This window comes from Chlamydotis macqueenii, chromosome 2 (assembly GCF_036417535.1).
Source record: "Chlamydotis macqueenii isolate bChlMac1 chromosome 2, bChlMac1.mat, whole genome shotgun sequence".
Lineage (NCBI taxonomy): Eukaryota > Metazoa > Chordata > Aves > Otidiformes > Otididae > Chlamydotis > Chlamydotis macqueenii.
In genome coordinates, this window is record NC_141557.1 from 117,382,368 (window position 1) to 117,410,248 (window position 27,881).

General features: G+C 41.6%; 1 protein-coding gene and 1 long non-coding RNA gene across 8 annotated transcripts; both read left to right on the forward strand.

Annotated features, from left to right (window-relative positions):
• The first annotated feature begins 1,608 nt into the window (after positions 1-1,608).
• On the forward strand, positions 1,609-16,415 carry LOC147601755 (uncharacterized). Of its 5 annotated transcripts, none has more exons than XR_015257845.1 (5): positions 1,627-1,725; positions 5,962-6,115; positions 11,672-11,767; positions 12,429-12,543; positions 15,247-16,415. It is a non-coding gene; the product is annotated as an uncharacterized LOC147601755 (long non-coding RNA). The 5 variants fall into 5 exon arrangements; XR_015257846.1 differs by having other exon boundaries at positions 11,672-11,763; XR_015257847.1 differs by having other exon boundaries at positions 11,672-11,763; positions 12,499-12,543.
• A 2,861-nt stretch (positions 16,416-19,276) lies between these two features.
• On the forward strand, positions 19,277-26,910 carry RNF138 (ring finger protein 138). Of its 3 annotated transcripts, none has more exons than XM_086740767.1 (7): positions 19,277-19,585; positions 20,495-20,660; positions 22,156-22,271; positions 23,762-23,830; positions 24,324-24,429; positions 25,241-25,351; positions 26,744-26,910. In XM_086740767.1, the coding sequence occupies exons 1-7, from the start codon at positions 19,470-19,472 to the stop codon at positions 26,810-26,812; spliced, it is 753 nt and encodes a 250-aa protein (XP_086596893.1). In that variant the 5' UTR covers positions 19,277-19,469; the 3' UTR covers positions 26,813-26,910. The 3 variants fall into 3 exon arrangements, with proteins under 3 accessions (XP_086596893.1, XP_086596895.1, XP_086596894.1); XM_086740769.1 differs by having other exon boundaries at positions 25,275-25,351; XM_086740768.1 differs by having other exon boundaries at positions 23,765-23,830.
• The last annotated feature ends 971 nt before the right edge of the window (positions 26,911-27,881 follow it).

Genomic DNA, 27,881 nt, shown 5'->3' on the forward strand with positions numbered 1-27,881 from the left:
ACTAGTTTTACCTCAGGCCAGATGCAAACTGAAAGATACTGAGCTTGCTGATGCATTCATCTTGGAGTTGCCAAATCTACCACATTTCCCTTTTTATTTCCTACTCAAAAGTGGGTCATACTTGAGTTTACTTCTGTAAAAATGTTAAGTTACAGAAAATACATTGGATACTGGAAAATAAATACATATATTGAGACATGCCCAGATACTAGTATTTCTCATTCTGTATTCAAATTTCCTCAATATTAAAGAAAAAAAAAAGTAATAATCTGTCATAATAAAAAATACACTGCCCAAAAGATAATGAACCTATTCCAACTGTACCTAATAAAGCAGATACAACTTTTAGCCAAATGAGAAAAACCTAGACAGATGTCAATTCATTTATGTGCATTACTACATGTATTGTAAAGTTTCAACTACTTGTAGAAGTAAGTGGGAATACTACCTTTGTTCTTTGAATGTTCACATGCTTGGGGACATCTAGAAGGAATCTTTTATTTTTATTCATCATAGGCAAAAATAACCCAACAGTTGCTTTAGTAGGTTGCTTGGACAGCTGCATTAAGACTATGCAATGTTTGTAGATGTTCAGCTCCTTCCAGGATTCTCCCGTAGCTTTGGCAGTCATTTCCACTACGGACAGAGCAGCTCCATGCATGGGGATGCATGACATGAGAGAACATGTCAAGAAAAATAACAGTTTTGATTCCACAGCTCAGCAGTCCTTAGGCACCTCAACTTCCACTAAAATTAACCTACCTTTGTGTACAGTGCGAACACGACATGCCTCATGTCTTCTATTCCCCCATGTTATCATTTGCCACAGACACCCCCCTCACAGCTATTATCAGAGTACTGGCTGAAGAAGTGAGAGGCTGAAAATGGATAAAACAGAGAATCAAGGTCCTTCCATCACCTTTACAATTAGAGAGAGCAAAAAGAAATTTCTCCCAAGTATCTATCGTCATTGGTGATAATTTTTAGGCATCGCTTCTTTCTGTGTTTACTTTAGCCGTGGTTAGCTGATGGTCCATCGTGCTGGCGCAATGAACGTGGACTAATCTGAGAAAACCCCATCTCCGGTGCTAATGGAAATTTATTTTAAAGGGTAATCACAGCCTGAGTTCTCAGCTTCAGGATAACCTACCGCTGCCCACCGCTGTTTTAACTGTCTTGTCAGTTGCATCTGTGCTCAACACGCCTTGGCAGCTACAACAGCCAGCTTTCTACTTTCTCTGAAAAATATTAGTACTTTGTAAGTATGCATTACAGCGAGTCACAACACATATACTGGGTTTTGCTTGATTTTGGGATTCTTCGAGACCTCGATCCCCTCCCCATCCACAGCACCCCTGCACTCAGGGAAGTAAAATTCTGTTAACAAAAAAAAAAATTTAAAATAAAAAAAGGCGAAGGCGGCGGGGGTGTGTGTGTGTGTGTGTGTGTGTGTGTTTACCTGCGCCGCTATCCCAGCACCGGGGACAGAGACCCCTGGCGGGGCCGCCGCGCGGCTCCCTCTCCCCGCCGGGGCGCCGTTGCTCGCCGCTCGGCGAGGCCTCCTCGCAGGCAGGGGACGCCACCGAGCGGCGGCGGCAGGAGCAGGCCGCGGCGGCAGGAGCAGGCGCAGGCCCCGGGGCAGCCGCCTGCCGCTTCCATGGAATGCGAGGTGTGCCTGGAGGCGCTGGACGGCCCGGCGCCGACGCCCAGGCCATGCTGACACGTGTAAGTGGCCGGGACAGGCGAGGGGGGGGCTCGCCGCTGCCCGGCCCCGGGGCGCCTCCTGCCGGCGGGAGGTCGGGGTGTGGGGTCTGGTCATGGGGGAGGCGGACACCCGGGGTTCGCCCAGCCTGGGGGAGGCCTGGGGGTGAAGGGGAAAGCCCGCTCTGAACTGAGTGAAAACGGGGCGATCGGTTTTCGCCAGTGATGTGAGTGGAGGTAGGGGTAAAGCAGGGGCACTGCACGGGTGTAGCAGCTGGGGGGCCAGCCCGGTGGCGGTTGCATTGCCGTCAGTGAGCTGTGTCTGCCTCTCTGCTGTCCTTCCAGAGAAACTGACACATCTGTGCTCGGTTTTATCTTGCTAAATATCCAGAAATACGTCTAGATTCATCCAAGTTAAATCTGCTTAAGGGTATGCCAGAAAATCAGTTTGGGGATAGCTGCTTTAGGGTAAGGCCAGTTATTCTGGACAACTTGAAAAATCAATGCGTAAAAACAGCTGTTCTAGAGTGAGTGTGTGCTTCTGGCTCGAATTCCAATGGTTGTCTTTGCCACAGATTTAATGCGAGCCGTAATCAGAATACCGCCCCTCTTCTCAGTCTTGTCCGGATGCAGGCAGAGCGTAAAGATCCCGTCTAGAATCCGCGCAGAGCGATGTGTGCAGGTGTAAAGTGGAAGCACAAACAGGAGCCACCTGCTAGTGACTCCCTTGACAAACGGGACACCTGGCACAGGCGTCCTTCTAGTGATAAGGGCAGTCGGAAGTATGGCTTAGGCCAGTATTTAGGAAAGAAAGGAAAAAAAAAAAAAAGATAAAAGGCTTCCTAGCATGTTTCTGAGCCCATTCTTAGTTTCCAGGACAAACTGTTGGCCTCAGAACCTACAGGCAACTTTGCGGAGTTCCTTCTCAACAGAAATCCAGCCAAGTAGCTGCGCCTTTTCTGCTACTTACCTGGCAAGATGAGGTTTTAATTATTTATTCCAGATCACAGATCATGGAAAATTATGTCCTTCTGAGCTGAGACATACACATGTATGTGTGTCTAAAAATACTACTGTTTACAGCACCCTCGGTATCTTCAAGAACTGATGTGTTATATCTGAGAAGTGTTACACAGCCTCTAACTGGAGACTTGAGGCAGTTGTTTGGAGGGTAAGCAGAAGAGGGGCGTAAGCAGGGCTTTAGTAACATTCAGGGTCAATATCCTGAGATGCTTAGGATTTATTTCATCGACCTGAACCATTTTAAGTTCTGTTTATTTGGTTTACCTGTTTAGGCACAAACTGAGCAAATAAAGCAGAGTGATAAATTGGGTTAAGGGTGGAGAGGGTTTTGAACCTGAAATTCTTGCAAATAGTTTTTATAATCAATAGAATAAATCACTGACTAATAATGACAGACTATTTGTGCATAATGCATGGGTGTAGTTGCTCTCTGCCAGTCCTTGTATCCTTTATATTATTACAATTTTTTCTGGCTACTGACAGTTTTAGGGGAAGGGCGGACAAACTGACAAAGGGTAATCTGATTCTATGTGTTGTGACATTAAAAGGGGAAAGCTCTCAGACAGCACGTGTGAACCTTGCACAGGGTTATTTATAGTCGACTCTTCTTTTCCTCAGGAAAACAAAGAAACCTTTTCAACCCTGTCTAAAGTACAGGAATAATCTAAGTTAAAACCTGCCTGAGGGCAAACTGTGTGTAACAATTCAGAGTTTATCCTTGGACAGGGAGCCTGTCGGGTCTTGGCTGTACTCTCTTTGCACTTTGTGTAATCATTTATACTTCTGTGAAGTAACTGCAAAATGCCGCCTTCTGTCTGACTTAGACTTTGATTGTATTTTACATGGCTCCATGGAGTTATATGAAGAAGGCTTTCCAAGAAGAGATTACATCTGAAATCCTCCCATAGATTGATCACAGGCTGTTAAGTATGTTAGAAATGCTGTTGCAGAGCACACTGGCAAGCTTGGCAAGTTGTTTTACAGTGACTTAAGAAGATTTTCCCTCAGCTTCCAACTCTGCTCCTCTGCTGGAGTTGCTATCTGCATAGCAGAGCTGGTGGGGGCAATGTGGGCTGATGACTTAGCAGCTCTGCTGCAAAGGTTAGTGTTTTAGCAACTAGGAAAGCAGGTGGATTTGCACTGAAATGCCAAACTGAGTAGAAGTTTCTGAGAGATAAACACATGATACCTTCTGCTGGGCTGGAGGGATGGGAGAGGAGACAGAAGGAAAGGTGGGTAACCTTTGCTTTATGGTTGGACTTGGTGATTTCAAAGGCCTTTTCCAACCTAAATGATTCTATGATTCAACAGAGGGGCAGCACAGGAGGGTGCGAGTGGCAACATACTACATTGGCACAGCATGCCCACCAGTACTAGCTGGTGGTTTGAGTGATCTGTTGATCATGACCATAGTGGTTTATGGTTTTAGGTGCCTCTCTTCTAGAAGCTACAGCATTTAAATCTCCAAGAAGAACTGGAAAAACAGAAGGAGGGCCACAAAGATGATCAGAGGGCTGGAGCACCTCTCCTATGAGGACAGACTGAGAGAGTTGGGGCTGTTCTCAGGAGAAGAGAAGGCTCTGGGGATACCTTATTGCAGCCTTCCAGTACCTAAAGGGGGCCTGCAAGAAAATTGGGGAGGGACTTTTGACAAGGGCATGTAGTGACAGGACAAGGGGTAATGGCTTTAAACTGGAAGAAGGTAGGTTTAGATTAGGCATAAGGAGGAAATTCTTTACTGTGGGGGTGGTGAGGCACTGGAACAGGTTGCCCAGACAAGCTGTGGATGCCCTTGAAACAAAGAATTAGTGAAATTCTTTGTTTCACTCCATCCCCTGAAGTGTTCAAGGCCAGCTTGGATGGGGCTTTGAGCAACTTGGTCTAGTGGAAGGTGTCCCTGCCCATGGCAGGGGCATTGGAGCTAGATGATCTTTAAGGTCCCTTCCAACCCAAACCATTCTATGATTCTGTATTCCTGCTTCTTAACTGTTTCAGGGCAAAGTCAGCAGTTTATTTAAGTGAGATTTTGCATTCACGCAGCTGGGGTTGCAGACACAAGTTCGCTTCTGCTGCAAGGCTGTGGTACTTAGCAGAGGGGCACAAGTGCAAACTCACTGTAGAGGTGCAAGGACTTTTTCCACCTCCTCACCCTTACATGTCTGCAGGTTCACCCAGGCTGAGCATGTGCTCACTGCACATTGCAGTCTGGCACAACAGCTTCTCCTAGCTCCTCCAAAGCCAGAGGGGCTGTCAGTCGGTCAGTCAGTGTGCATCCTTTCTTTTGTTCTTCCTCGCAGCCCCAGGCCATCACTCTGCCCTTCAGATCCCTATCTCGAGGTGATGGGGAGCCACAATCTGATGCAAATAAAGGCTGTCTCCTGTCCCATTAGCACTGGGACTTTGCAGTGGTGCTCAGATAGTGAAGGGCAGTAATGTCTTAAATCTCTACAGGAAGATTCACTAAAGTTTATCTATCACATCTGTAACTGACAAAAAGCTTTCAAAAGCAGCTGCAGTGATCACTAATCCAATCTGCTTTTATTACAAAAAAAACCCAGAGAAGTGAAGTGGCTTGGACGCTCCCAGAGGTAGGTATGCCTTTATCCAGTCCAAACTCTGTGTTGGCTCGGTCAGCGAACCACTTAACACAAAACAACCTAGCACTTTCCCTGTGACTGCTGCCTAAAACTTCCAGGTGTAATTCGCCAACTCTGGACTTCATCCCATATTAAAGAAGTTCCTTCATCTTAACCACCTGGATTCTTGTCCATCATAGGAGCCGCATGGAGTATTCTTCTGTTTATGGGCTCAGGAAGAGCTCCAGTAAGCTATCAGTATGTATATTTGTGACATTGTCCAGCAGCAACATTACAAAAATAAAATCATCTTTGCTGTGACAGCAGGTTTTGAAATCATAGACTGCAGGCTTTCCCTGGCCCACAGAGGACAAGTTCCTTGCTTCTGCTCTGAAATGAGTCCTTACAGTCAGATACATTTCAGTGCTACCGGGAAGCTTGGTTTGTCGTTTTTCAGTGCTCCCCGTAACACAAGTAGGGCCGCAGGAGCAATACTCACAATCTTCTTAACAATATATCCTGAGAACAAGTAAATGTCCTGCAGTGTTACACTGGGGAGGTCATATGGTACAAAATTTTGATTCTTTTTTGTATACCTTGCCTTATTTGAAGCATGTTTTGGGAGATTATCACCTTTGTTTGTGTTTCTTTCTATGTATAGATTCTGTCATTTCAGTATTTCTGCAAGTTTAAAGAATAACGCATGGACATGCCCTTATTGCTGCGCTTACCTTCCTTCTGAAGGAATTCCAGCCACTGATACTGCAAAAAAGATGGAGAGCACGTAACAAAATTGCACAGAATGCGAAACACAGGTTTGCAACCTTAAACACTCATTACTGAATAACTCCAGAGATGTAACCATGCACAAGAACTAACGTTATTATGATCCCCTTTTAAGACCATGTCTGAACAGAGAAACTGCACCAGGATGATGATGGAAGAATACATTTTTGTGATTTATCAAGTTCCATATCTAAAAGAGCTCAAAACGACTCTGCCAGTGCCATTGCAAATACTAAGTTCAAGCGTATACCTATGGGAGCTGAATCTTCCTGACTCCCTGTGTTGGCTTTGGCTGGAGAAAGGACAAATAACTATTTTTTTTATATATACCACAGTTGCTTGATCATAAAAATCCTGGACAGAACTGCACCTGTTAAAATACAGGATAAATATGTAACATTTTTGAAGTTTGTTTCCCCTCTGTTTCCCTGCTCCACCCCCCCCCCCCCCCCCGCTTTGGTAAAGCTACCAAATTCAGCCTTTTCCTTTAAATCAAAATAAAGCCTTTGAAACATCACTTCCTCACACGCAAACAAGGTTTTAAATGCTATTGTTTGAACTGGAACATGTTAATCAAGTTCCATCAAAACAAGGTGCAGAGCAAAAGGTTAACAGGACTTTGTGATGCAGGACCAGGCATATATCAACAGGAAAAACCAGTTAATGAAGATTGAATTAAAATAAATTTACTTGAAAATTCATATAAAACCTAGTATTTTCTCCCATGTTTGTGAATATTTACTCTGTTCCTCTTTCTGTATAATGAACAATCTTCAGTCCTGCTCTCCCCTCATATTTTTATACCTGTATTGTTTTGTGGGAGGAGATTCTACAGCTTAAATGTGATTCCCTCTTATTTTTTCTCTGAATGGATTCACATCTGGTTTTTATAATTCCTGTCTTACTAATTGCAAAACAATACCCTTAAATCTTTCTTGTCTAGCCACAGCAGTATGAAAATATCATAAAATGTAAATCAGCAGGTAAATGTGTGAACTACAGAAAGACTGCTCTTTGCAGAGTTGTGGGCGATTACAGAGAACATAAGAAAAGCAGAAAAAATATTTATTTGTTTTGACACTGTTGGTTCTCTACCTTGTATTTTGCCATGGATTTTCTATCTGGAAAAGATTTGCTTAAAACTAACAATGAAATGCATGAACCACAACATCTTGATATTAACAACAGTCGAATATTGAATTTAATTTCAATATTTTTTAAAATCAGGTTTTGCAGAAGGAATCCAATTGTAACAGACACATTAGGAAGTGCTGAGCTACATAGGGCTTAGCTAGGCTTCTCACTACTTAGTCGAGCCTAAGTACTGCCTTTTGCTCTTCAGTGGCAGAGCATAAGACACAACAAGAGTATAGATACCTGCAGGGATTTCTAATCTTTCTTATGGTCACAGAAAGTGTTGGTTGTAGTTCTTGCCTAAAGCCATCAGTGAGGCCACTACGATAATGTTAAAAAGGAGAGCGCATTTAATGGATTATAGCATCAATACACCTTTGCATGGTGTTTCTGATATTTGGCAGACTACCCTTGGCAAATGCTCCTGCAGTATTTCAGTCACGCCAACACATGAATTGCTGTTTTACTGTAAACCTAATTTCATTTACAGTTTCCACTCAGGGAGTGGAAATTGCAGTTAAGTGACTGAGGCATGAGCATGTTTCAGGATGATCATTTGTAGTGAAGCCATGGCACAGACATCTGGGACAGGGTTATATTAAATTTCTTCACCATGATTCACCAGAACTGGTCATCAATGTTTGAAGGTTAAGAATATAGAATAACCAATAAGCAATATTAACATCTCTGCACCATTTCTGTGGAAATAATATATTAATATCTCAGCATAGTCACTTTGTATTGTTTCATATTCTTTCTCATCATAGAAAATATCTCATGGTTGTGCTTCACCAGATTTGTTATATAGAGGTTCTAAGTTAAAAAGGAAATGACAGGCAGTAGCAGCAGCAATATAAACCCCAAATCTTATCCTCAGTGAATGTATAAAAAATTTCACTGATGACTTCACTGATTTCAGAATTGGGCTCTCAAGTTGGAAAATTTTTTGTTTTAACAGAGTTGATCTAGATTTTCATAATTAAAAACAGAGTAAGATGTGAACTGGGAGGGTCCCCATCCTCAAATTAGAAATGTTTCCTCATTGCCTCCCAAATTTAATTCCAAATCATTAAGGGCCAGTGTAAGGAACAAATAAAATCACCACAAACCAATAATTATTTCACTCTAATTCACTTTACTCTCATAAGCTGAATGTTATTATTATGAAATTTATTATCATAGAATCATAGAATCATAGAATGGTTTGGGTTGGAAGGAACCTTCAAAGGTCATCTAGTCCAACCCCCCTGCAAGGAGCAGGGACATCCCCCACTAGATCAGGTTGCTCAAAGCCTCATCCAGCCTGGCCTTGAACGTTTCCAGGGATGGGGCATCCACCACCTCTCTGGGCAACCTGTTCCAGTGTTCTACAAGCCTCAGTGTAAAAAATTTTTTCCTAATACCTAATCTAAATCTACCTCCCACTATTTTAAAACCATTACTCCTCATCCTATCACAACAGGCCCTACTGAACAGCCTCTCCCCATCTTTCTTGTAGGCTCCCTTGAGGTACTGGAAGACCGCTATCAGGTCTCCCCGGAGCCTTCTCTTCTCTAGGCTGAACAGCCCCAACTCTCTCAGCCTGTCCTCATAGGAAAGGTGCTCCAGCCCTCTTATCATCTTCATGGCCCTCCTCTGGACCTTCTCCAACTGGTCCATGTCCTTCTTATGTTGGGGGCAATTAGAGTATTAGTATTAGAGCAGTATCTGTATTAGAGCAATACTGAACCAGTAACACAGTGCTTGAGGAACTGAGACAGCAGCAGTAGGAGATGCATATTCTTCTCTGGGTACAGCCACAATGTTGTAATATAAAACATAACAAGCTGCTGCTTCTCATTGCTTAGGTATGTCTGAGTGAAATGAAAGCTCATTTAAGAAACCGTGAAGAATATGGATCTCTACAGGAGCTTGGGGATGGTGTAATAAGATAGACCTTAGTGATAATGACATTGCAAAGGCACTTTTGAGTTTGTTATCCCAACACAGTAAAGTCAAACTGCTAGAAGAATGTCGTGGTTTTGTTTAGTGGGGGGGCCTAAGGTGGTAGCTTCTGTAGGAAACTGCTAGAAGTCGCTCCCCTTTTTTCAGTGGACTCGGCTGGGCCTATGGCGGACCCGCTGCTGGCCAAGGCCAAGCCGATTGGTAGCAGAGTGTTCCGTGATAATGCCTCTGCGATAACGTATTTAAGAAGGGGAAAACAGAAAAAAAAGAGAGAGAAGAGAAGATGTGAAGAAGCTGAGCTGGGGCAGAGGTGCAGAGGGGGAGGCGCAGGCCTCATGGGTCTTGCAGGCCTCACCCTCTGGCCTCTCGCCAGGAGGCTGACTGGGCCCGACTCGGTCCAGCCTGGCTGCAAGAAGTGGAGAGGAGATGAGAAGTGAATAAGATGTAAAAAGATCCTGAGAGACATCTACCAGCCTGTTGTGAGGAACGGCTGCAGATGCCAAGGTCAGTTCAGAAGGAGGTGGAGGAGTAATGCGGCCAAGATTCCCCTGCAGCCTGTGGTGACGACCATGGTGGAGCAGGTTGTCCCCCTGCAGCCCATGGAGGTCCACGGAGGAGCAGAGATCCACTTGGAGCCCGTGAAGGACCCCACACCGGGGGAGGTGGATGCCTGAAGGCAGCTGTGGCCCGTGGAGGCCCCGCTGGGACAGCCGTTCTGGAGAGACTGCACTCCGTGGAAGAGATGACCCACTGTGGGAGCAGTTCCAGGAAGGACTGTGGCGTAGGGGTGGGACCCCACAACAGAGGAGGGGAGGAACGTGAGGAGTTCTTCCCCCGACCATGAAGCAGTGGCGTGAAACAACGTATGATGAACTGACCGCGACCCCCATTCCCTCTTCCCCCCTGTGCCGCTCAGGAGGGGAAGGTAGTAGAGATAATGTTAAGTTTGGGAAAAGGGAGGGGTGGGGAGAGGTTATCTTGTTCTCTGTCTCATTATCCTGCTGTTTGTAGTAATAAATGAATAATTTTCTCCAAGTCAAGTCTGTTTTGCCCGTGACGGTAACTTTAAGGATTTCTCCCTGTCCTTATCTCAAACCTCGAGCTGTTTTTCCTTATATTATCTCTCCCTATTCTCTCGGAGGGTGGGGAGAGTGAGAGAGAGACTGTGTAGTCTGATCCCAATCGGGGCTGAACTACAACAAAGAATTCTCAGATTTTTATATTTTTTTTAAGTTGGGACTTGCTTCTGTTTTATAGAATTGAACATGAATCCTTTACTAATATTTTTAAATCATAATACTCAAATAGTACTTAAAATGGATGCTGATTTTTTTGTGTATAACTACAAAATAATACGTTTGACTTACAGTTAGCATTGTTTTGATAGAATTTAGCTCCATATGACCTGTTTTGTAGAAATAACAGTATTTTGACAAATCAGCAGTTTTTGCTATTTTTCTTGGAGGAGAATTATGTTTACTTTCAAATAAAACTCAAAAATGTTGGTTATTTCTAGAATGAATAAGACTAATAATAATCTAAATTTAATTGGCTCTCATCAGGTAATTTGTTCTTCAGAAATAGTTTTGAATTAAGAAGACTAACAGTTTTTTAATTTATATACTTCTACTATATGAAGAGAATATATGTGTCATATGTCAAAAGTCAAATTCTTTGTCCTTTTTATTCTCTTTCAGGGCAGGACCTGTTAGAGCAATCAATTAGTTGTGCAACAATTCTAGAATGACTGAGGTCTTGAAGTTCAACGGCCTTTAGTTTTGTCCATTAACGAATAGGAACAATTTTGAGATCATTACTAAAATGCTTTTTTGACAATATGAAATGTAAAGTCCCTGTACTCTTTGCTACTTGAATTCCTAAATAACATATTATTCAGGCTGCTTGCTCAGAAGACGTGTCTCCTTCTCAGTTATTGTTCTTTTGATGCTCCGAAAAACTTGAATGTTTATCCACACACATTTGAGAACTGCACTAACCTGAAAATAGTGTTTCCACTGTGCAACACCACCATACTCTGTGCTGAAAGCTAAGTTAGACTCCTCTGTGAGAAAGTGTCGATACATAATGAGGGCTCTTGAGAATTGGTAGTTTGGTCACACATGCTCCAAGTGTATCACAGCAAGTAAACGATGCTTTTGCCAAATGTCTGTAGTTGTAGTGTTTAGTATTTTCATCCATCCTTCTCTAAGGTCATGGTCATGTTGAGTGCTTTTCTGGATCAGTATCCTGACATGGTGGCACAGTTCTGTGTGGCATTCGCAGCATCCATTAGCAAGGCTGACCTCTTGCCAGCACAGCATGCATCACACCCAGGTTCATGTCGTACACCCATGCTGCATTTTAGCATGGGTGTACGACATGAAGCAAAAGAAGCTTCTAATGATATCTGGCCAAAGAAATCTAAATACTTCTTTTGTTGCTTGTAGTACTGAGAATTTATCAGTTCTATCTGCAGCCACTAACAATATACTACCTCTTATTCCCAGATATTCCTCTTCTTATTGCCAGTGTGAAGTAGATGAGGATGAGCTAATGGACCACTGTCTCACCACAGATCAGAAAGGAGAGCAGTGGTAATGTACGTAAATATATACTTTACTGAATTCACATGTTAAACTGATTAATTCTAGCAAGTATTACTGATAAGAGATACTAGACAAAGAGAAACTATATCAATTGTTTAATTGGTTTTGGCAGTGGAGGAAAAACATACCTATATTCATTCCCTCTCCTTGCTCACAGAGAAGCATGCATGGATATAATATTTAAAGTATTAGCACTCCTATCATTGTGAGCACAGGTAGAAGCACCGAAAATGGTGTAGGAGATCTTACAATGGATGCAACACACAGTCACTTACAGCCAAGACAATGAGCATTATTAGGGTCAGTGACTTGCCTGCTTTTAAATCGTATATGTGCTGTTTCTGCTGACCTAACTCAGATTCATGTGCAGCATTTGCTGTGTATTCTCATCTGGGTTTTGGGATTAGAATGCTTATGTGGCCTTATACAGGAGTCTGTCCTAGTGGGTTTTTTAGTTTGGTTTGTTTTTTTTTTAAGCTAAGATAACTTTACATAAATAGCTTAATTTTGAAGGTCCACAAGGCTGTGAGGTCTGACTGTGACCCTGTTTGTAGGACTGAGGTCCATAGGGTATACACTCTGTTCTTGATAAGCATAATTTACTTCCCTGATCATTATTTGCCAAGGCATTTTAGACTCTGATTTTCACATCTTGCAGAAGAGGTGTTTTAGAGAGGTTACAAACTGAAGGACTTGTAGACAAATCAACTGACATTCCTGTTTCCCAGGAGGCGGGATGAGGAAAACCCACTCCATTCCCTTTTACGCTGCAGGTTAGTTTTTATCACTTTTACTGTGATCATATTACTAATTTAGCCTGGAGCCAGAGTTCTGAGTAAACTAAAGGAAGCATTCACTCATGAGTATATACTGTGTTCACCATCATTAGATTTAATGCTTTAATGTAGAACATTTTGCCAAATTTTGTATTTTTCAAATTAGACTCCGTATTTATTTTGGTCAACTGAAATAATAATTGTCAACAGTTTTTATCACATCTATCAGTCTATATGCTCTTATTTTTTCATTCAGGGCAAATTTATAAATAGCTGTATGGTGTAGCTGTAGGGCAGAATTAAGCCTTAAAACTTAGAAAAATATTAAATTCCTTCTTGAATCCAGTTGCATATACAGGCTGATCCTGAAAGACTCGTGAGTAATATGCATTATACAGCCTTACACTCTTTCTGTTGTGCGTTTCTTTGAAACCTAATGTAAAAACCAAATATTCAGAACAGTTTGCCTACAAATACTGTAAAAATTGGAAGCAGGGAAATTAAAATGTGATCTCTTAAGTCATACAGGTTTCATAACTACTTTGACTATATTGGCATTTAGTTGGTTTATAAAGTGTAGACACCACATTGTTACTACAAAGCAAAGAGAGGGAACATGCTGAGAGGTGCACTTTTTTGTTTGCTATTGATGCACTGACCCTTCCCTTAATTCTGAAATCTCTTTGGAGTTCCTGTTTCAGGATTTCAGGAGTACCTGAAAAAGTCATTCAGCTGTTTCAGCCTTTTTATTTCAAACTTGTAATAAACCCATTGGAGTTTCAGTTCTAAGAAAGGCATAGGATTTTTTTGGTGTTTTGTGTAATAATATTCATTGCCATAACATGTGATAAAGCTGTTTTTAGTATACAAATAGTCTGTTCACACAATATACATTCACACATGGTGTATTCCGTGATAATCGTCTTTTTAGCATACGCACAGAGTTGTCGTGATACTGCTTGAAGAAATACATGTTCCAAGAACTGCCACTTTTATATTACAGAAAACCCAAAGGAAGTAAATCAGCGTTTCTTTTGATGACGTGTTTTAGGCACTTCAGTTGTAACCACGCAGATGAATTGTGATCGATGACCAGAGGAATCCTGTATATTTCTTGTAGCACTTTATCATCCAGACAGTGGCTTGGATGATAAACAAATGGATTGTTATTAGTTTATTATTTGAATAATAAACAAATTTTGGTTTGGATAAAACAAATGCTTTTGCATGACTATTCTCTTGTTAGCTAGTAGGAGTGAGTATATGAACCATCAGATCTATATAGGTTGACAGTCCTTGGGATGTCTACAGACACAAATTACACAGCAGGGATTGGCATAATTGACAGCTGATCTGGAAGTGCACTGTGCCTGGCAGTATTGGTCTTGTTCAGAGAATGCCATTTGGCCGTAACAGATCCACTTATTTCACATTTCTGTTTCTTTTAAACACTGATAATATTTCTTTTTTTTAAGAACTCTGAGATGAAAACTGAGTAATTACTTCCTTCCATTTATTTATAGTGTTGTCCAATTTGTTGTTTAACACCTGGGAGAGATCCACGCTATGTCAGCAGAAATTTTATAAGGCATGTTCAACTCAGACATACATTCCATTGTGAAGACTACATAGTGAGTAAAGGTATTTGCAAATTACTGGACTTGATTTCTGGATGTGTATCTCCTTCCACACCCTTCATAATCAAGAAGTCATGAAAAGAACAGAGCAGAAAACTGCACCATGACGTCACAAAGCATGGCATATGTGTACAGAAACAGCATAGTCTGGTACTCAGAGGTGCCAACTTACCGATTCTGTCCTCAGTTCTGTTGCTGACTAAGGGTGGGACAAGGGAAAGGTACTGCGTTATCTCATTTCTTAACAAGTATCATGCATCTGACTCATGCTTATAAAATACTTGGAGATCCTCAAATGGAAACCTACATACTTTAAATGATAGTTGTTTGAACAACCTGGTTTTATTCCATAAGAACCTATGATGACACAGTTGTACTTCTGAAAGGTGCTGCAGCTGTTGCTGTTTGAGTGGGCTGTAAATAGAAAGGGCAGCATAAGCGTTAACAGGCTGTTAGAATATCTCAAGAATATCAGTTACTGCTTTCTTGTATTTATGCTTGATACTCATCCAGACAAAATCCCAAAGAAAGATGTATTATTTTTTCAAATGAGGCAAAAGCACTAAAGAAAATGATGCCCAAATGGAGGGCAGGGATGAAGAACCATCTTAATAATTTGAACCCATAATTCATGCACATGCTGGAAACAGTCTTATGTATGATAGCACTTTAATGAGGGCTTACACATACATAGCTTCATAAAGTATAACTAAGAATTGAGTATTTATTTCTATACACGGCAATGTAACATGCATCGCCAAACCGGACTCTTTATTGAAGAGCATTAGCATTCTTGGGTTTTGTGTCATCAGTGAATTAATATGTTTCTGCACTTGACATTCTCATTTATTTCAAGTTTCATAATGTTTTCTCTTCCTTTATACTGCCGTGTTTACCACTAAGGACTATAAAGTTAGATAGTAAACTTTCAACATGGATGTAAACCCACTGTAACCAGTATTTCATTGCCTGGAACCCAAGCAGTCAAAATTAAATCTATTAACACATTAATTACTATTTTGATATTCAAAAAAATACCCTTTTTTTTTTTTGTTTCTTTCAGGAGATAAACAGTGTTGGAGAAGTTGAAAGAGTTCTGGATGGGTTATTCTTAGAATTTGTGCATGTGAATCATCCAAACAGCACATAAGGACTACTGCAGAAGAGTGGAAGAACATGCTCTGTAGATAAACATGGTCATTAAAATTTAGCCTTTGCAATTAATGAAATGTTAGCAACCTGCTTAGACATTAAAATGTTTAATTTTTTTCTTAAGCATTGTTTTGGTTTAAAATTCTTTTTTTTCAATTAAATTTCAATTTCATTTAAAAATGTATTCTTTTTTTCGTATGGATAAAAGAAAATATTGTCAGGTTTCTCTGCCTAGGACATAAGTTCAGGACATAAGGATCCTGAACTCGCTGCTAATCCAGTATATGGATACCTGGCTTTGGTAGTAGCCTCTCCTATTTGTTTGCAGCGCCGTTCCAGGAGCAGGCCAGTCTTTCATATATTGATGATGACAATGCAGTGCTGGAGGTAGATGACAAACAACAGCTTTTTAGATGCTACAGGACCAAACAAATTGGAACAGAAAAAACCCCAGTCTCAGGCATACTACCTGTGGTCAAGGACAGTATTACTGACCCCCTAGGACGCCACATAAGTTTCCATTTACAAGATTTTTTTGCAAGGTGAGGCTCACAATTAATGAAGCTGGTAAGTGAAAGCTATGTTGAAATGACAGCAAGAAGTGAATATGATGTTTACAATAATTAAAAAAAAAAAACAAAAAACAGAAACCTGGTCAAGAGATTGACAGTCTTTAACAATCTTAACATTTAAGTTTAAAAAAGTATGTATAGTTTTTTACAAGTACAGTGTAATGTAGTGTCTTTCAAAGACGCAGTTGATCTGTAAGAAATTGAAATCCATGCACAGAAGCATGTACAGTGATTAAAGTAGCTTTAATCACATGGTAACGTATTAACAAGGAAACTCCTGATAGACTTCAGGACTTTACTGTTTTTCCTTGGAATGAGAAAGCGGCTCCTTTTTGGAAAGAGAAAGGTTTGATGTTTCACGTGGCTTGGAAAGTTGCTTTCCTTCCTCTTTGAGAACTGTCCTTGGAAATGAAAGCTTCTCAGTCAGAAAGATGGACAGTGCTATTCCAAAGGGTGTAATTCAGGGGAACATTTGAATAATATGACAAAGTCTGTTCTGCCAGAAGCAAAATAACCAAACAGATTGGTGTATAAGTTATTGGACTTACGGCTTCCTGCACGTCTAAAAGAAATATGTAGAGAGAGAACATAAAAAGACAACTTTATCTGTATGAAGCAATTGGAGTGTTGGGTTTAGTTTTGTCTGTGGCTGCAAGTGTTCTTTGTTGGTATTGATACAGGTACACCTGGCAACAGCAAAGGACGTCCTTCCCCTTGCACGTCGCACCTTCTGATCCCCCTGCAGTTACACAGCTTTCTCTTTTTCCCCTTCTGCTCACATCCATCTCTGACTGCTCCCACAGAACAAATCCTTGCCCTTTTCTTATCAGCAAGGAGATGCGCTGTTCTCCCAGCAGCAGCAGCATTGTCAAGAAAGCAACCAAAATAACACTTGTACAAAAAGTAGTTGTATGAAGTTGTACAATAGCTATGCAAAGGTGGTCTGAAATGGGCCTCTTCAGTCGCAGTTGCCCCCTGCAAATGGCAAAATTTTATGAGCAATTCTACAAGCTTTCACTGTTGAGATTTCATTTCGCAAACATGTTTTATCATGAGGAATAAAAAGTTGGCAGGGCCATTGGTTTCATTTCATCTAAAAGTCTGATTTAAAATGCTTTCCTTCAAATAAATGTGTTTCATAAACTTCAGCTGCCTGATTTCCCTTTACATGTTTTCTATGTCAATGGCAAAAACTACCTAAGATTTACAAGGCTGTGCCATGCTATATATTGCTCTGTGCCGTACTAGTTGTCAGCTCCAAGGTCACAGCTTTATTAAAGGATCAAGATTTACAGTAACGTGAGCAAGAGCACGAATGCCTTCACACACACCTTCCTGTAGTTTACTTCCCTGAGGTCATCCGTGCAATTTTTCCCCCTGCCAAAAAGCTACTAGTCAATAAATACTGTGGTTGCCCGAACAAAGTTCAAATGGACCTATCATGTTCCTTTAGCAGTAAATCTTTGCTTTTGTTTAACACCTGCCTTGAGAGGATGTAACCCTCTTTACCTGCAGTAATTAATTTAACTTCACGGCAGTCTTATTTGGTGGTTAAAAACTGCTCCCCTTTTACAGACTGAGAAACTGAGGCATAAGGACATGCTTTGCTGAAGTCACACAGGAAGACTGAAAGGACTTAGAAGCCCATCCCTGCCAGCCTCTCACATGTTGAGGCTGAAGGCCATGCCACCTCTCTCCCAGTGAATAACGCAACGTGATTGCGTAGCATCTGAACAGAGACTTCTGTAATTCTTCCTTTAATGTATTGTCATGGCATGGATAGGGCAGAGCTGAAGCTGGCTATAGAGCTGTGGTATAGTCCTATCTGACACAAAAACACACAAGAAGTGTTCTGCAGGTTATTTACCACTTAAGGTGTAGTTCTGTATCTTCTTCTGGCTGTACTTGTGCTGTTGATGAGGTTACTGCCACCAACTGCTGCTCATTACTGGTCGTGCCTACTCAGATCTACCAGCCTGGCTTCCTACTTCATTTCAAGAAAGAAGATAATCAATTAATCACTTTAAATAGTAGGGTTTTTTTTTTGCCAGCCCATGAACAGCTCAGCTAACCCTCAGCAGCCTCTAACAGAGCAGTGGTGAGCCCAGGGGAGCAGTAACCTCCTGAGCTAGCACATCCACTGTTGCAAGAGGACTTCTTACTGCAATGCCTCAAATCCCACGCCTCTCCTCTCTCCCGGGACATCCCTGCCCAGGGAGTTCTGCCTTTTCCACCGGATTTTCTCCCAACCTGAAGCATGAGCAGTAAATATCCCAGCCCAGGCAACGGAACTATTACATTGGGCCCATGGCTTTGGATTTCCCTTCAGTGTTTCAGATCTCCTGGTACTTACAGGCATTCAAATTTTGCCTCCATGTGGCCTAAAAATAAGGTATTTAGGGCAGTCATTGGCTTTTGCTCTGCTGTCTCTGCTTTTGCTTAGGAAGAAACTAGCACTTTTAGCTAATAGTAATTGCGATAGACCCTGAATAAGAAAACAGAGCCAGCATCCTTCACAGAATCACAGGATGGTGCACCCCTCATCCTCACCTGAAGAGAGGCTTAAACTTCAGCTTAATTTCCCGCAGCTCCCTCTCTCTTCTCCAAACCACAAACCCAGATGGTGGCATGGACATTGCTTCTTGCTGCCCATCGCTGCCAGATACAAGGAGCAGATCTGATGGACGTCTGAAGCCTAAATAGTTCTGAAATGCTGGAGGTTGAAGGTGTATGTGAAGCAGAGGTCCTAAGCGTTTTGTACTCTCTCTTCCACAAAAATCGAACCTCAAAAGGGGAGTCTCCCCACCTAGAGATCTCCTCTGAACATACAGCTATGGTACAGACAGCTGGAGTCCCAAGGAGACAGGGAAACAAAGGTGAAGGACCCATTTCTCCTTAGTCCTCGTCCACATCTTTGATATGGGGTGAGAGACCAGGCCTAGCCTGAATCTTAGTTTGATTATGAACTAATATAATCTTCACAGATTATGTGTTTTTGTGTGAGATAGGACTATACCACAGCTCCCGGCCCCGGGACCCCTCGGCTTCGTCCCCCGGCCGTGGCGGGCACACGCTGAAGGGTGGGAGTGAGGAAGCTTCCCAGGCAGAGCAGGGCGGAGCAGAGGGAGGGAAGGCCGCCCCGCCATGTCGTAGCAGCCTCGCCGGGTGGGCCGGCGGCCGATCGCCATGGAAACCCAGGCCCCGGTCCCGCCCCTGGGAGAGCGGCGGCGGGGGCGGGGGTGCCCGGCCGGAGCTGCGGCTGGGTCGCTGTGAGGCGGTGTCCGCCGCGGTGGCTCCGTCCCCGGGCACCGGGCGGGTAGTGCGGGGGCCGGGCGGGAGGGAGGGAGAGGCGGGGCGTGCGGCGCGCAGGCCGGGCTCGCTCCCCCGCCGCCTCCGCCGCAGCCCGGCCTCCCACCTGGTGCCAGGTGCCCACCCGCCATCTTCTCCCGGTGCCCTCGGCCCCGTGGTGCTCCGCGGGGACGGAGCTCAGCTCAGCTGAGCTCGCCAGGGCGGGGCTTGTTTCTCGTCGCCGATCCGCCCGGAGAGGCCCTGACGTGTTGCCATGGCCGAGGGAGCCGCCGCGGCGGCAGCAGCGTGCTTCAGCGAGGATGATTTTTACTGTCCCGTCTGCCAGGAGGTGTTCAAAACGCCCGTGAGGACCGCGAACTGCCAGCACGTGTGGGTATTTCCCCCCTCTGCCCCCCTCCCGCATCCCCCCACCTCCCCTCTCGCCTTCACCTCGCTTCCTCCGGTGCTTTGAAGCCTTTGGGCTCCTCGGCCCCCAGCGCAGAGACCCCCGGCCTGGAGTCGGCCGCTCCGGGGGTTGGGGTGCCAAGCGCTGCCCCAGCCTTCCCTCGCCTCTTTTCTTTTGTAGCCAAGGAGGAGCGGTCTGTGAGGAGAGCCACCTCTTGAGGCAAAGCCCCCGGTGGTCTGATCGGTGGTGGCCGGGCTTCACAGCCGAGGAAGACGTCTTGCACATCTAACCTAACGGGCGTTTTTAACTTTGTAGTTTCCTGGTGGGTCTCGAACGGGGACCATAGCGTAGTTGTTCTCTCTTTTCAGTTCGTCTGTTCTGCATTTTGCAGGGGAACGTGTAATTACAAAGCACTGCCTTGTAATTAAAAGCTTTGGCAGTTGGCACACGAGGAAAAGTGAGAGGAAAACTGCAAAAGCTGGTGAACCAAAATCTTTGGAAGCGCATGCTAAATGAAGCTTTTGCAGTATTTTTGGCTCTGTTTAAGGACGATAAACAGGAGTTACTCTGATAAGATTTTCCAATATCACGTGCCTGCTGCACCATTTAATATCTTGTTAATGATCAATCCAGTGTACAGCTCAGAAACACTGGTCAGTAAGTAGTAAGATCTTTACCTGAAGTACATTGCCAAGTTCCCCTCATTTCCATATATTTCTTTATAAGCACCATTATTTCATTCTGCTTATATTTATAAAGATTTATATTCAGTAGACTATTACTCTCATATATATCACTTTTTCCTGATAATCACCCAGCTCTCTTCAAGGACAAAGTGTCTAACTCTCTTTACTTTGCTAACCTGTGTTTGTGGTAACTTTTTTTTGATTTAGGTTTTGCAGGAAGTGCTTCTTGACAGCTATCAGAGAAAGTGGAACACATTGTCCTCTCTGCCGGGGGAGCGTGACTAAAAAAGAAAGAACATATCCCAAAAGGGCTCTAGATGTTGAAAACAGTATGAAGAAAGCTTCTGGGGGCTGTAGATGCTGTGAGAAGCAGGTAGAGTAAAACTTTACAAGAAGTTGGATAAATTGTTCTTATTTTTGACCAGACACACTTTTACCGTGTGTCGTTCTTGTCTGGGAGCTAAAGAGCCTATAGCAGTTTGAACTTAGCTTTGTATGGCTTGTGCATATACTAGGCATGCAGCGCCTGCTGGATGTGCCTAACGGATGTAAACTGAAAGAGGATTTTATATTGTCTGTAAGGACTTTTTAAGTGGCATGTCACTTTGGTTTTTCACCAAAACAGTGCAAAAACTGGGTATAGCTATAAAACTGGCAAAAGAGAAATTAGACAACTGAAAATGAGAGTTGCAGATAGATGGAAAACCTCAGAAACTTTCACTGAGGGAGTGAAAGTACTTAGAGCTACTGTAAAATTTAATTTGAAACAAAAAAATATGAGTTTATTACTCTCGGTGTACATACAATCATATGTAGCTTCCCCTTGTCTCATCAGTGTACGTTCCCCTCATTCCCTTTATAAAGGGGTCATTATTTTCAGAACATGGGGTGAAATGTTGACCCCCACTGAAGTCAAGAGTAATCTCTTTTCTGATGTAAATGGATGCAGGATTTCGGCCACACATTTTGTTTACATCAAATTGCATCAAATCCAGGTAGTTGTCATCATGTTTGTTTCATTTCACTTGGGACTTAGTTCTGCCAGTGTGAAGATTAGCACTAGTGGAAAGCTGAGCTGCTCGCTTTGTTCCACATGATCCATTAGGATGAAAAGCTGGGAGAAACAAACAATTGCAAGTTGGTAAACTGGAAGGAAGAACCAAACAGATCCCCAGAAGAACTTTAATGGAATTTAGGCACAGATGCGTGGGATGTGATCTTGTTCATCCTCTAAACCTGTATGCACTTTCTGACAGTGGTGGTGGACCTGAAATTCTGATTTAGGGCATGTCCAGCACAGCTATCCTCTGACAAATCTAAGCACCTCATTGTCTTACCTTGCATTTAAGCTGGATAGGCAGGCTTAAGTTGGTGTTCATTCACCTTTTTTTTTTTTTTTTTTTTCCTCAAACACACCTAATGCAAAAAGATTTTGCTCTGCACAAGGTAACAGCAGGCCAGAGAAGACTGAAGGAGCCGTGTTGCTTATTCCATCCTCATGGCCCCTCTCTGTCGTAGCTCATCAGTCATTGATCCTGGATCTGGGAGATGTAGTTCCTGTGACTTTGTTTCAGTTAAATGGAGTTTACTCGCATCTTTCATCCCTGAGCGAGCTCTCTCAGTTGCCTGGCTGTTGGGGGTTTGTAGAGTGGGAATGTTCTCCAGTCTCACAGAGGCCCTACGGAAAAAGGAATCAAAGGTCTCCTGTTGGGGAAGAAAGTGTTTGTGGTGAGAGGGGAGACACGAGTCTGCTGCGTATGATGTCTGTATTATTCCTGCATGTATTGCCTTCTGTTGGCAGAATGATCCCTTCCTTCTATCCCTGGATTGTTTAGTATAATTTCAGTAATTTGGCATTTCATTTACAGGTTAGATTTTCGTGGATGAGACAGCATTATAAAACGTGTAAGAAGTATCAGGATGAATATGGTGTTTCCTCTATTATTCCAAACTTACAGATTTCCCAAGATTCAACAGGGAACAGGTAATCAGGGTGTTTTACGTATAACAATGCATTATCTTTTCCCCCTGTACCCCACCTACAAGGAAAGGTTTTTTTTTTCAGGGCATGCCTGCTTTTTGCAATAATTATTGTCCATATTTTTGTGCTTCAAAAAATGTCAGCTTTTGCAGGTCTTTTTCTTTACCCTTAGCAATTGGAAGAAAACCTTTCTACGTGGTGGTTTGGAATGTGTATAGTATTTGTAGCTTACTTTCCTTGCCTTGACAGCATTTGAGCAGCTTACTTTGTAACAGATTTTGTAATATTTACCCCCAGAGAAATTTCCTTCTCTTTTTATTCTCCGCCCCACCCCTCCCCTTTCTTAAGTGTGTTTTAGTGGGTATCCTGTTTTAAAACATTACTGTGTAAGCTTTTTGCGTTCTGAATGGATTTATTTTGAACTGATCTCTTACGAAACGTATAAGGAACTCCAGTATGTTACACATCATAAAATACAAATGCCACTTACCATTTGTTTTCAGGCAGTAAAGTTAAAGAACTTTCTTTTTCATACCTTCTCACTGATGCATTTGGTTTGATTGCGGATTTTTGCTTATTTTTTAAGACCTTTTTTTTACATATTGGTTTCATAGGGCTTTATTATATATAGCCTGTCCTTTATTTACTTTGTTTTGACATCTGTTTTCTATTTTTAGCAGTCTGAACTTCTCTGTGTTTGGTTTTCAACCCAACAGTATATTGAAAGCGGAAGTTTAAGCTGTTAACACAGAACTAGTTGTGGCAACGTTTCACCGCAGTGTCTGGATATTTTTATGTCACTGTTTATTGACTATCCCACAGTAGAATACCTGTGCTTATAATATTACAGAAGTATAAAAAATTGTAATGTGACCAGATTTGTGACTATAAATATTCACATTCTTAGGATGATCAGCATGTCTGAGCAGTTTCTTCTGGCTTAGACAGAGGTGCATATATGGTCAAATTTACTTTCTGAAGTGTTCCTGTCTGTCACTCTTACTTTAGGAAATAGTTTATTTTGTGCACAGTGTGAGAAAATTTATCTTGCTGTAGTTTAAAGCTGTAAATTATTTGTATAAGCACGTGGCAGCTTAATTCCCATTTACATCATCCTGAGTCAAAAAACTTAGAAAATGCTACTTGTCTTACATCCACGTACGTCCATAATGCTTTCTGAGCTACTTGTCTGTAATCTGCAGTACCAGTCTTGTTGACTAAATGTCTGTTGTCTTACATACCACTTTTCTGTAAAGCTGTGTAGTATTCCACCAAGGGTCACCGTGGTGACTAAATACTGAGACGTACCTTGATCTAAAGGAAAAGTTGTGAGAGTTAACATATGTACTGTTACATGTTTTGCCTTGAAATTAATGGGTCTTAATGGAGGTATATATATTTCTATTTTTCCTGTTACTGTTAAACTTCTAAACATTTTGACAGTGGAGTAAAAATAATCTAAATTTTCATTGTTTTATTTTCTTGATTTAAAGTAGCAGGAGTGATGCAATATCTGATAACGGAGAGATGACTAATAATCAAATACTTCAAGGAGAAACAAGGTAGGCTGCTTATTTTTTCTATAGTTACTATTAAAATAGATCCAGACAATCATAGTACAAGCTTGTACTAACTTGAAAGAAACCCCACAAACACTTGCAACAAGTTGTATTAACAAAACCCTGTAATTTCTTCTGCATTTGCATCTATATGTTATAATTTGGATTTTTTCAGTATTTTGCTGAAGGATTTGAAATAAAAGCTGTTACCAGTAAGTAAGAAGGTGCAGTTGCAATTGTAACAAAAGGATTTTCTAAAGTTTGAGTCTCAGAAGAATGCATTTAGATGTACAAATAATAAATGTGCTTTAAAATTGCAATTTGGAAGTAGCAGTGGAGCTCCACTAGATCCGCTATTATGTCAGTGAGTGTGGGGGTTTTTTGTTGTTATCAAAATAAGGGTAAATAATGACAAGATAACAGATGAATTAAGCTTTTTGTAACGCTACTTCTAAAACTCTCTTTTCTGTTTAATACTGTGTATTTCTGTTTACAGTGGACATCCAACCTTCAAATGCCCTCTGTGTCAGGAAGCCAATTTTACCAGGCAGTGCTTGCTGGATCACTGTAATAACAGACATCTTTATCAGATAGTTCCTGTAGTAAGTAGAGTTGCTCATGTATGCTTCTCAAGCTACTTTCGTTATAATTATAGTGAACAATTTAAAATGTGCAGTGGCTAGTCTATATCTGTAAAGATCACTGTGATATGAGAAAGACAATATACTTAACGCAGTGCATTCAACTTGTGGAGTGTCTTTCATTTTAAAATGTTTCTTGTCCAGCTTCTGTTGGTTCTAAGGCATTTGTGACTTAGCTGTCTCATTTAGCATAGTGTGAAACAGACTTCATTTTTGAGCCTGACACTTAACTCCTTTTCATTTAGTAATTCAGACCTATTTCTATACAATCCCATTTGCAACGTAACTAGTCTTTCATGTGAAACCTACGGTTTATTGAAACGTAATCTAAGGCAATCAAAGGGAGTGAAAGAGAAAAATCTATTTGGTTTTCTGTTCTTTAAATTTGTATATAGGGTGTGTTATTTTTTTCTTTTGGCTTCCTTGATCATCTCAATTGTAGGAAAATCCTCCCAAACAATAAGTAAGATGCAGTAGTTACTTTCTTTTCTAAACTTTAAACAACAGAAATCGACAAAAAGAGTGCCAGATAGATGTGATAGTCCCCCACTCCTAAGAGAAACACTAAGAAATTTGGCAAGTTGAAATGTCATGTTACGCAACTGAGGAAAAGAACACTTAGAACTATGATTTTATGTGAACATGTATACTGTATTTTGGTAGTGGATGAGTAACAAACTAGTTATTCCTGTAGAATATGTCTTCAATGCATTCTGTACTGCCAATAACTTTTTTTTAATTCTCTCTCTTTCCCCTTCCCCTCCAAATTCAGATCTGTCCTATTTGTGTGTCTCTTCCTTGGGCAGATACTACTAACCAGGTTACTAGAAATCTTGTTAGCCATCTAAATCTAAGACACCGGTTTGACTACGGAGAATTTGTGGTAAGCTTTTTCTTCTTTAATGTGTAGGGTAATAAATTTTTTTCTATAAATAAAAATGCCAAATAAAAAATTTGTACCAAACTTGTATGTGCTCTGGACATGCTATGTTCCTGCTCTGTACAGAACTCAGAAGTAGGCCTGTCTGTTCTTAAACTTTCCACTGTCAACATGAAGAGCTGCTGGTTGTTGTTGTCAACAGTTAAGCTCTGCTCCAAACCGTCTTCAGCTTAGTGGTCTCAATCTAAACTATTTGTTCCTCCGTAACAGTTTATTACTGCTGCTTCTGGGGCAAATAAAATAGATGCTGCTCTGTTTTATTGACACTTTTGACCTTTTATGGCAGAAATGGCTAAATCATAATTTTTGGGACTCAAAGTGCAGCTTGACTAGCCGGTGTCGCTGCTACAGCCTCTCTTCCAGTATGTTGGGAGAGGGGCTGCAATGTGAAAAAGAGACGTGTCATTAAACCGTTGTTCTGGTTGCCTTCTTTCAGGCTCACTTTGAGTAAATGACCTTGGAGTACGTGGAGAACTACATACACAGGGGTAGTGAGTGGGTGGATCATAAGTCAAGCCAACCAGTTGAGTTCTGCATGTGAGATCAGAGTGGTGTAGTTTCTACACAGTTTGACAGGCTTTGGGATGCACTGCTTGAGCTTTTTGTGGAACAAGCGTAGTATTCAAGGCATAGGCAGCCTCGCTGGTTAGATGGCAAAGATGATACATGCTGTTTTTTTGTATTGAGTGTTCTGTGAGAAAGGCATGGAGAGCTAAGGAGATTGATACAAGGCACTGGGCTCTTCAGGATGAGTGCATCTTGCATGTTTGAGGATGTAAAACTGATGATTGGAATTCTGATTTGGGGAAGCTGCCAGAATTGCGCTAAAAAGGTGTGTTACTCTGGCATATTAACGACTCGGAGGATAGCAGGCTTAACCACTCATCTTTTGTGATACGTGTTTGCTTTCTCATTTTAAGCAGTATATTCCGCAACAATCTATGATTACTCATGTCTGGGGATTACACTTGGTTTTTATTAATGGAGGATGTTATGGCTGGTTGGCAGCCATGTTATAAGAATTGTGTCACACAGCCAGCTTTCCTGAACTGGCTATTCTGTAATGTAATTGAGCCAGGGAGAGAAGAGGGACCCTTCTGCTTAATGAGCCTTGTCCCACTCGTCTGATTCTTCTCCTGTCTCATGTGTCTCATGGTACTTGGTTAAATAAAAGACACCGTGCAACGTAAATGATCATCTAGTACACATAAAGATGGAGAGTCTTCATCTATGTGCCAATTTCTATATAAAAATGTGGAAAATTAATGATTAAACTAAAGATTACAGTACATCTTGAGCATTTGTCCATTTTGATGATGTTTTCGTTTTGTTTAGAATCTTCAGCTTGATGAAGAAGCCCAATACCAAAATGCAGTTCAAGAATCCTGTCATGTGAACTTTTAAAGAATAGCCCCCCTTCATCTCACTGATTATCTGAGAGAAACATTAATTCTGTTGTTGATCTGAAGTTTGTATTAATAAAAATGGTATTCAGTAACCACTTCTCAGGCTTAAGTTTTTTCCACACTGTGTAAGGACTTTTCATAAATGATTTTGCTGAAACTCAAACTTGACGTCTTCACTGAGATCTGTCCCTGTGGAATTAGAGACCTTTTTGGAATTTCTCACTGTTGTCTTGATTTTCTCTAACTTTTACTACTCTGTTAATTACATGATTTCTTTTATTAATGTTGAATATTTTAATTCACCAAAACCAACCTTGAAAGTATCTTTAGAAAGACAGGCAGAGATGCTCGGTTGTACTGTTGAGTTTCTTTAAGTTCAGCTGTCATCTGCTGAGATATCTATGAGATAGTTTTTTTTTCTCCTGTGGTCCAAGGACAAAGTTTTGTTTGATGATGTGATTTGTTTTTTACCATTACCATGTGGATGAAAATAACAACGACTTAAGAAATAAAAATATTTGTTTTCTGTAGATCAACAATGCAGAGCAGGTTTTCTTTTTCACCTTTCATTGAGAACAAATGGTGCCTTTGCCTAGGAATAATTACATCTATTTTTTTCCCCTTTGAAGCATCACTGAAATAAGATACTTGCTTATTAAAGTGATGGGTGAGGAGTTTTCCCTGTACTCCCAGCTACTACAGAAGATAACATACTTCTGGGCAATTCAAGATGACATGCAAAAGGTATACTTTTCCAGTACATGGCTGCGACCAGCTAGTTTCATTTTGTTGGAGCATTTGGAATTCAGGTTTTGAATCCTGTCCTGTCTTTCATGGAAGGCTGTGTAACTAGAGAACTAATTGGCTTCAGACCTAGCAACACTCAGAAACAGACTTGCTTATTTTGGTAAGAGTGTTTAAAACTTGGACATCTCCTGCATCCAAAGGCTTGAAAAAACAGTTGAAAAGAAAAACTTGCCCTAAAATAGTTGCCAACGTATTTTTAGAGTTCTTATTCTAGATTTCCACGTTCCCAGCAACATTGTCATTTAAATCAGAGCAATAAT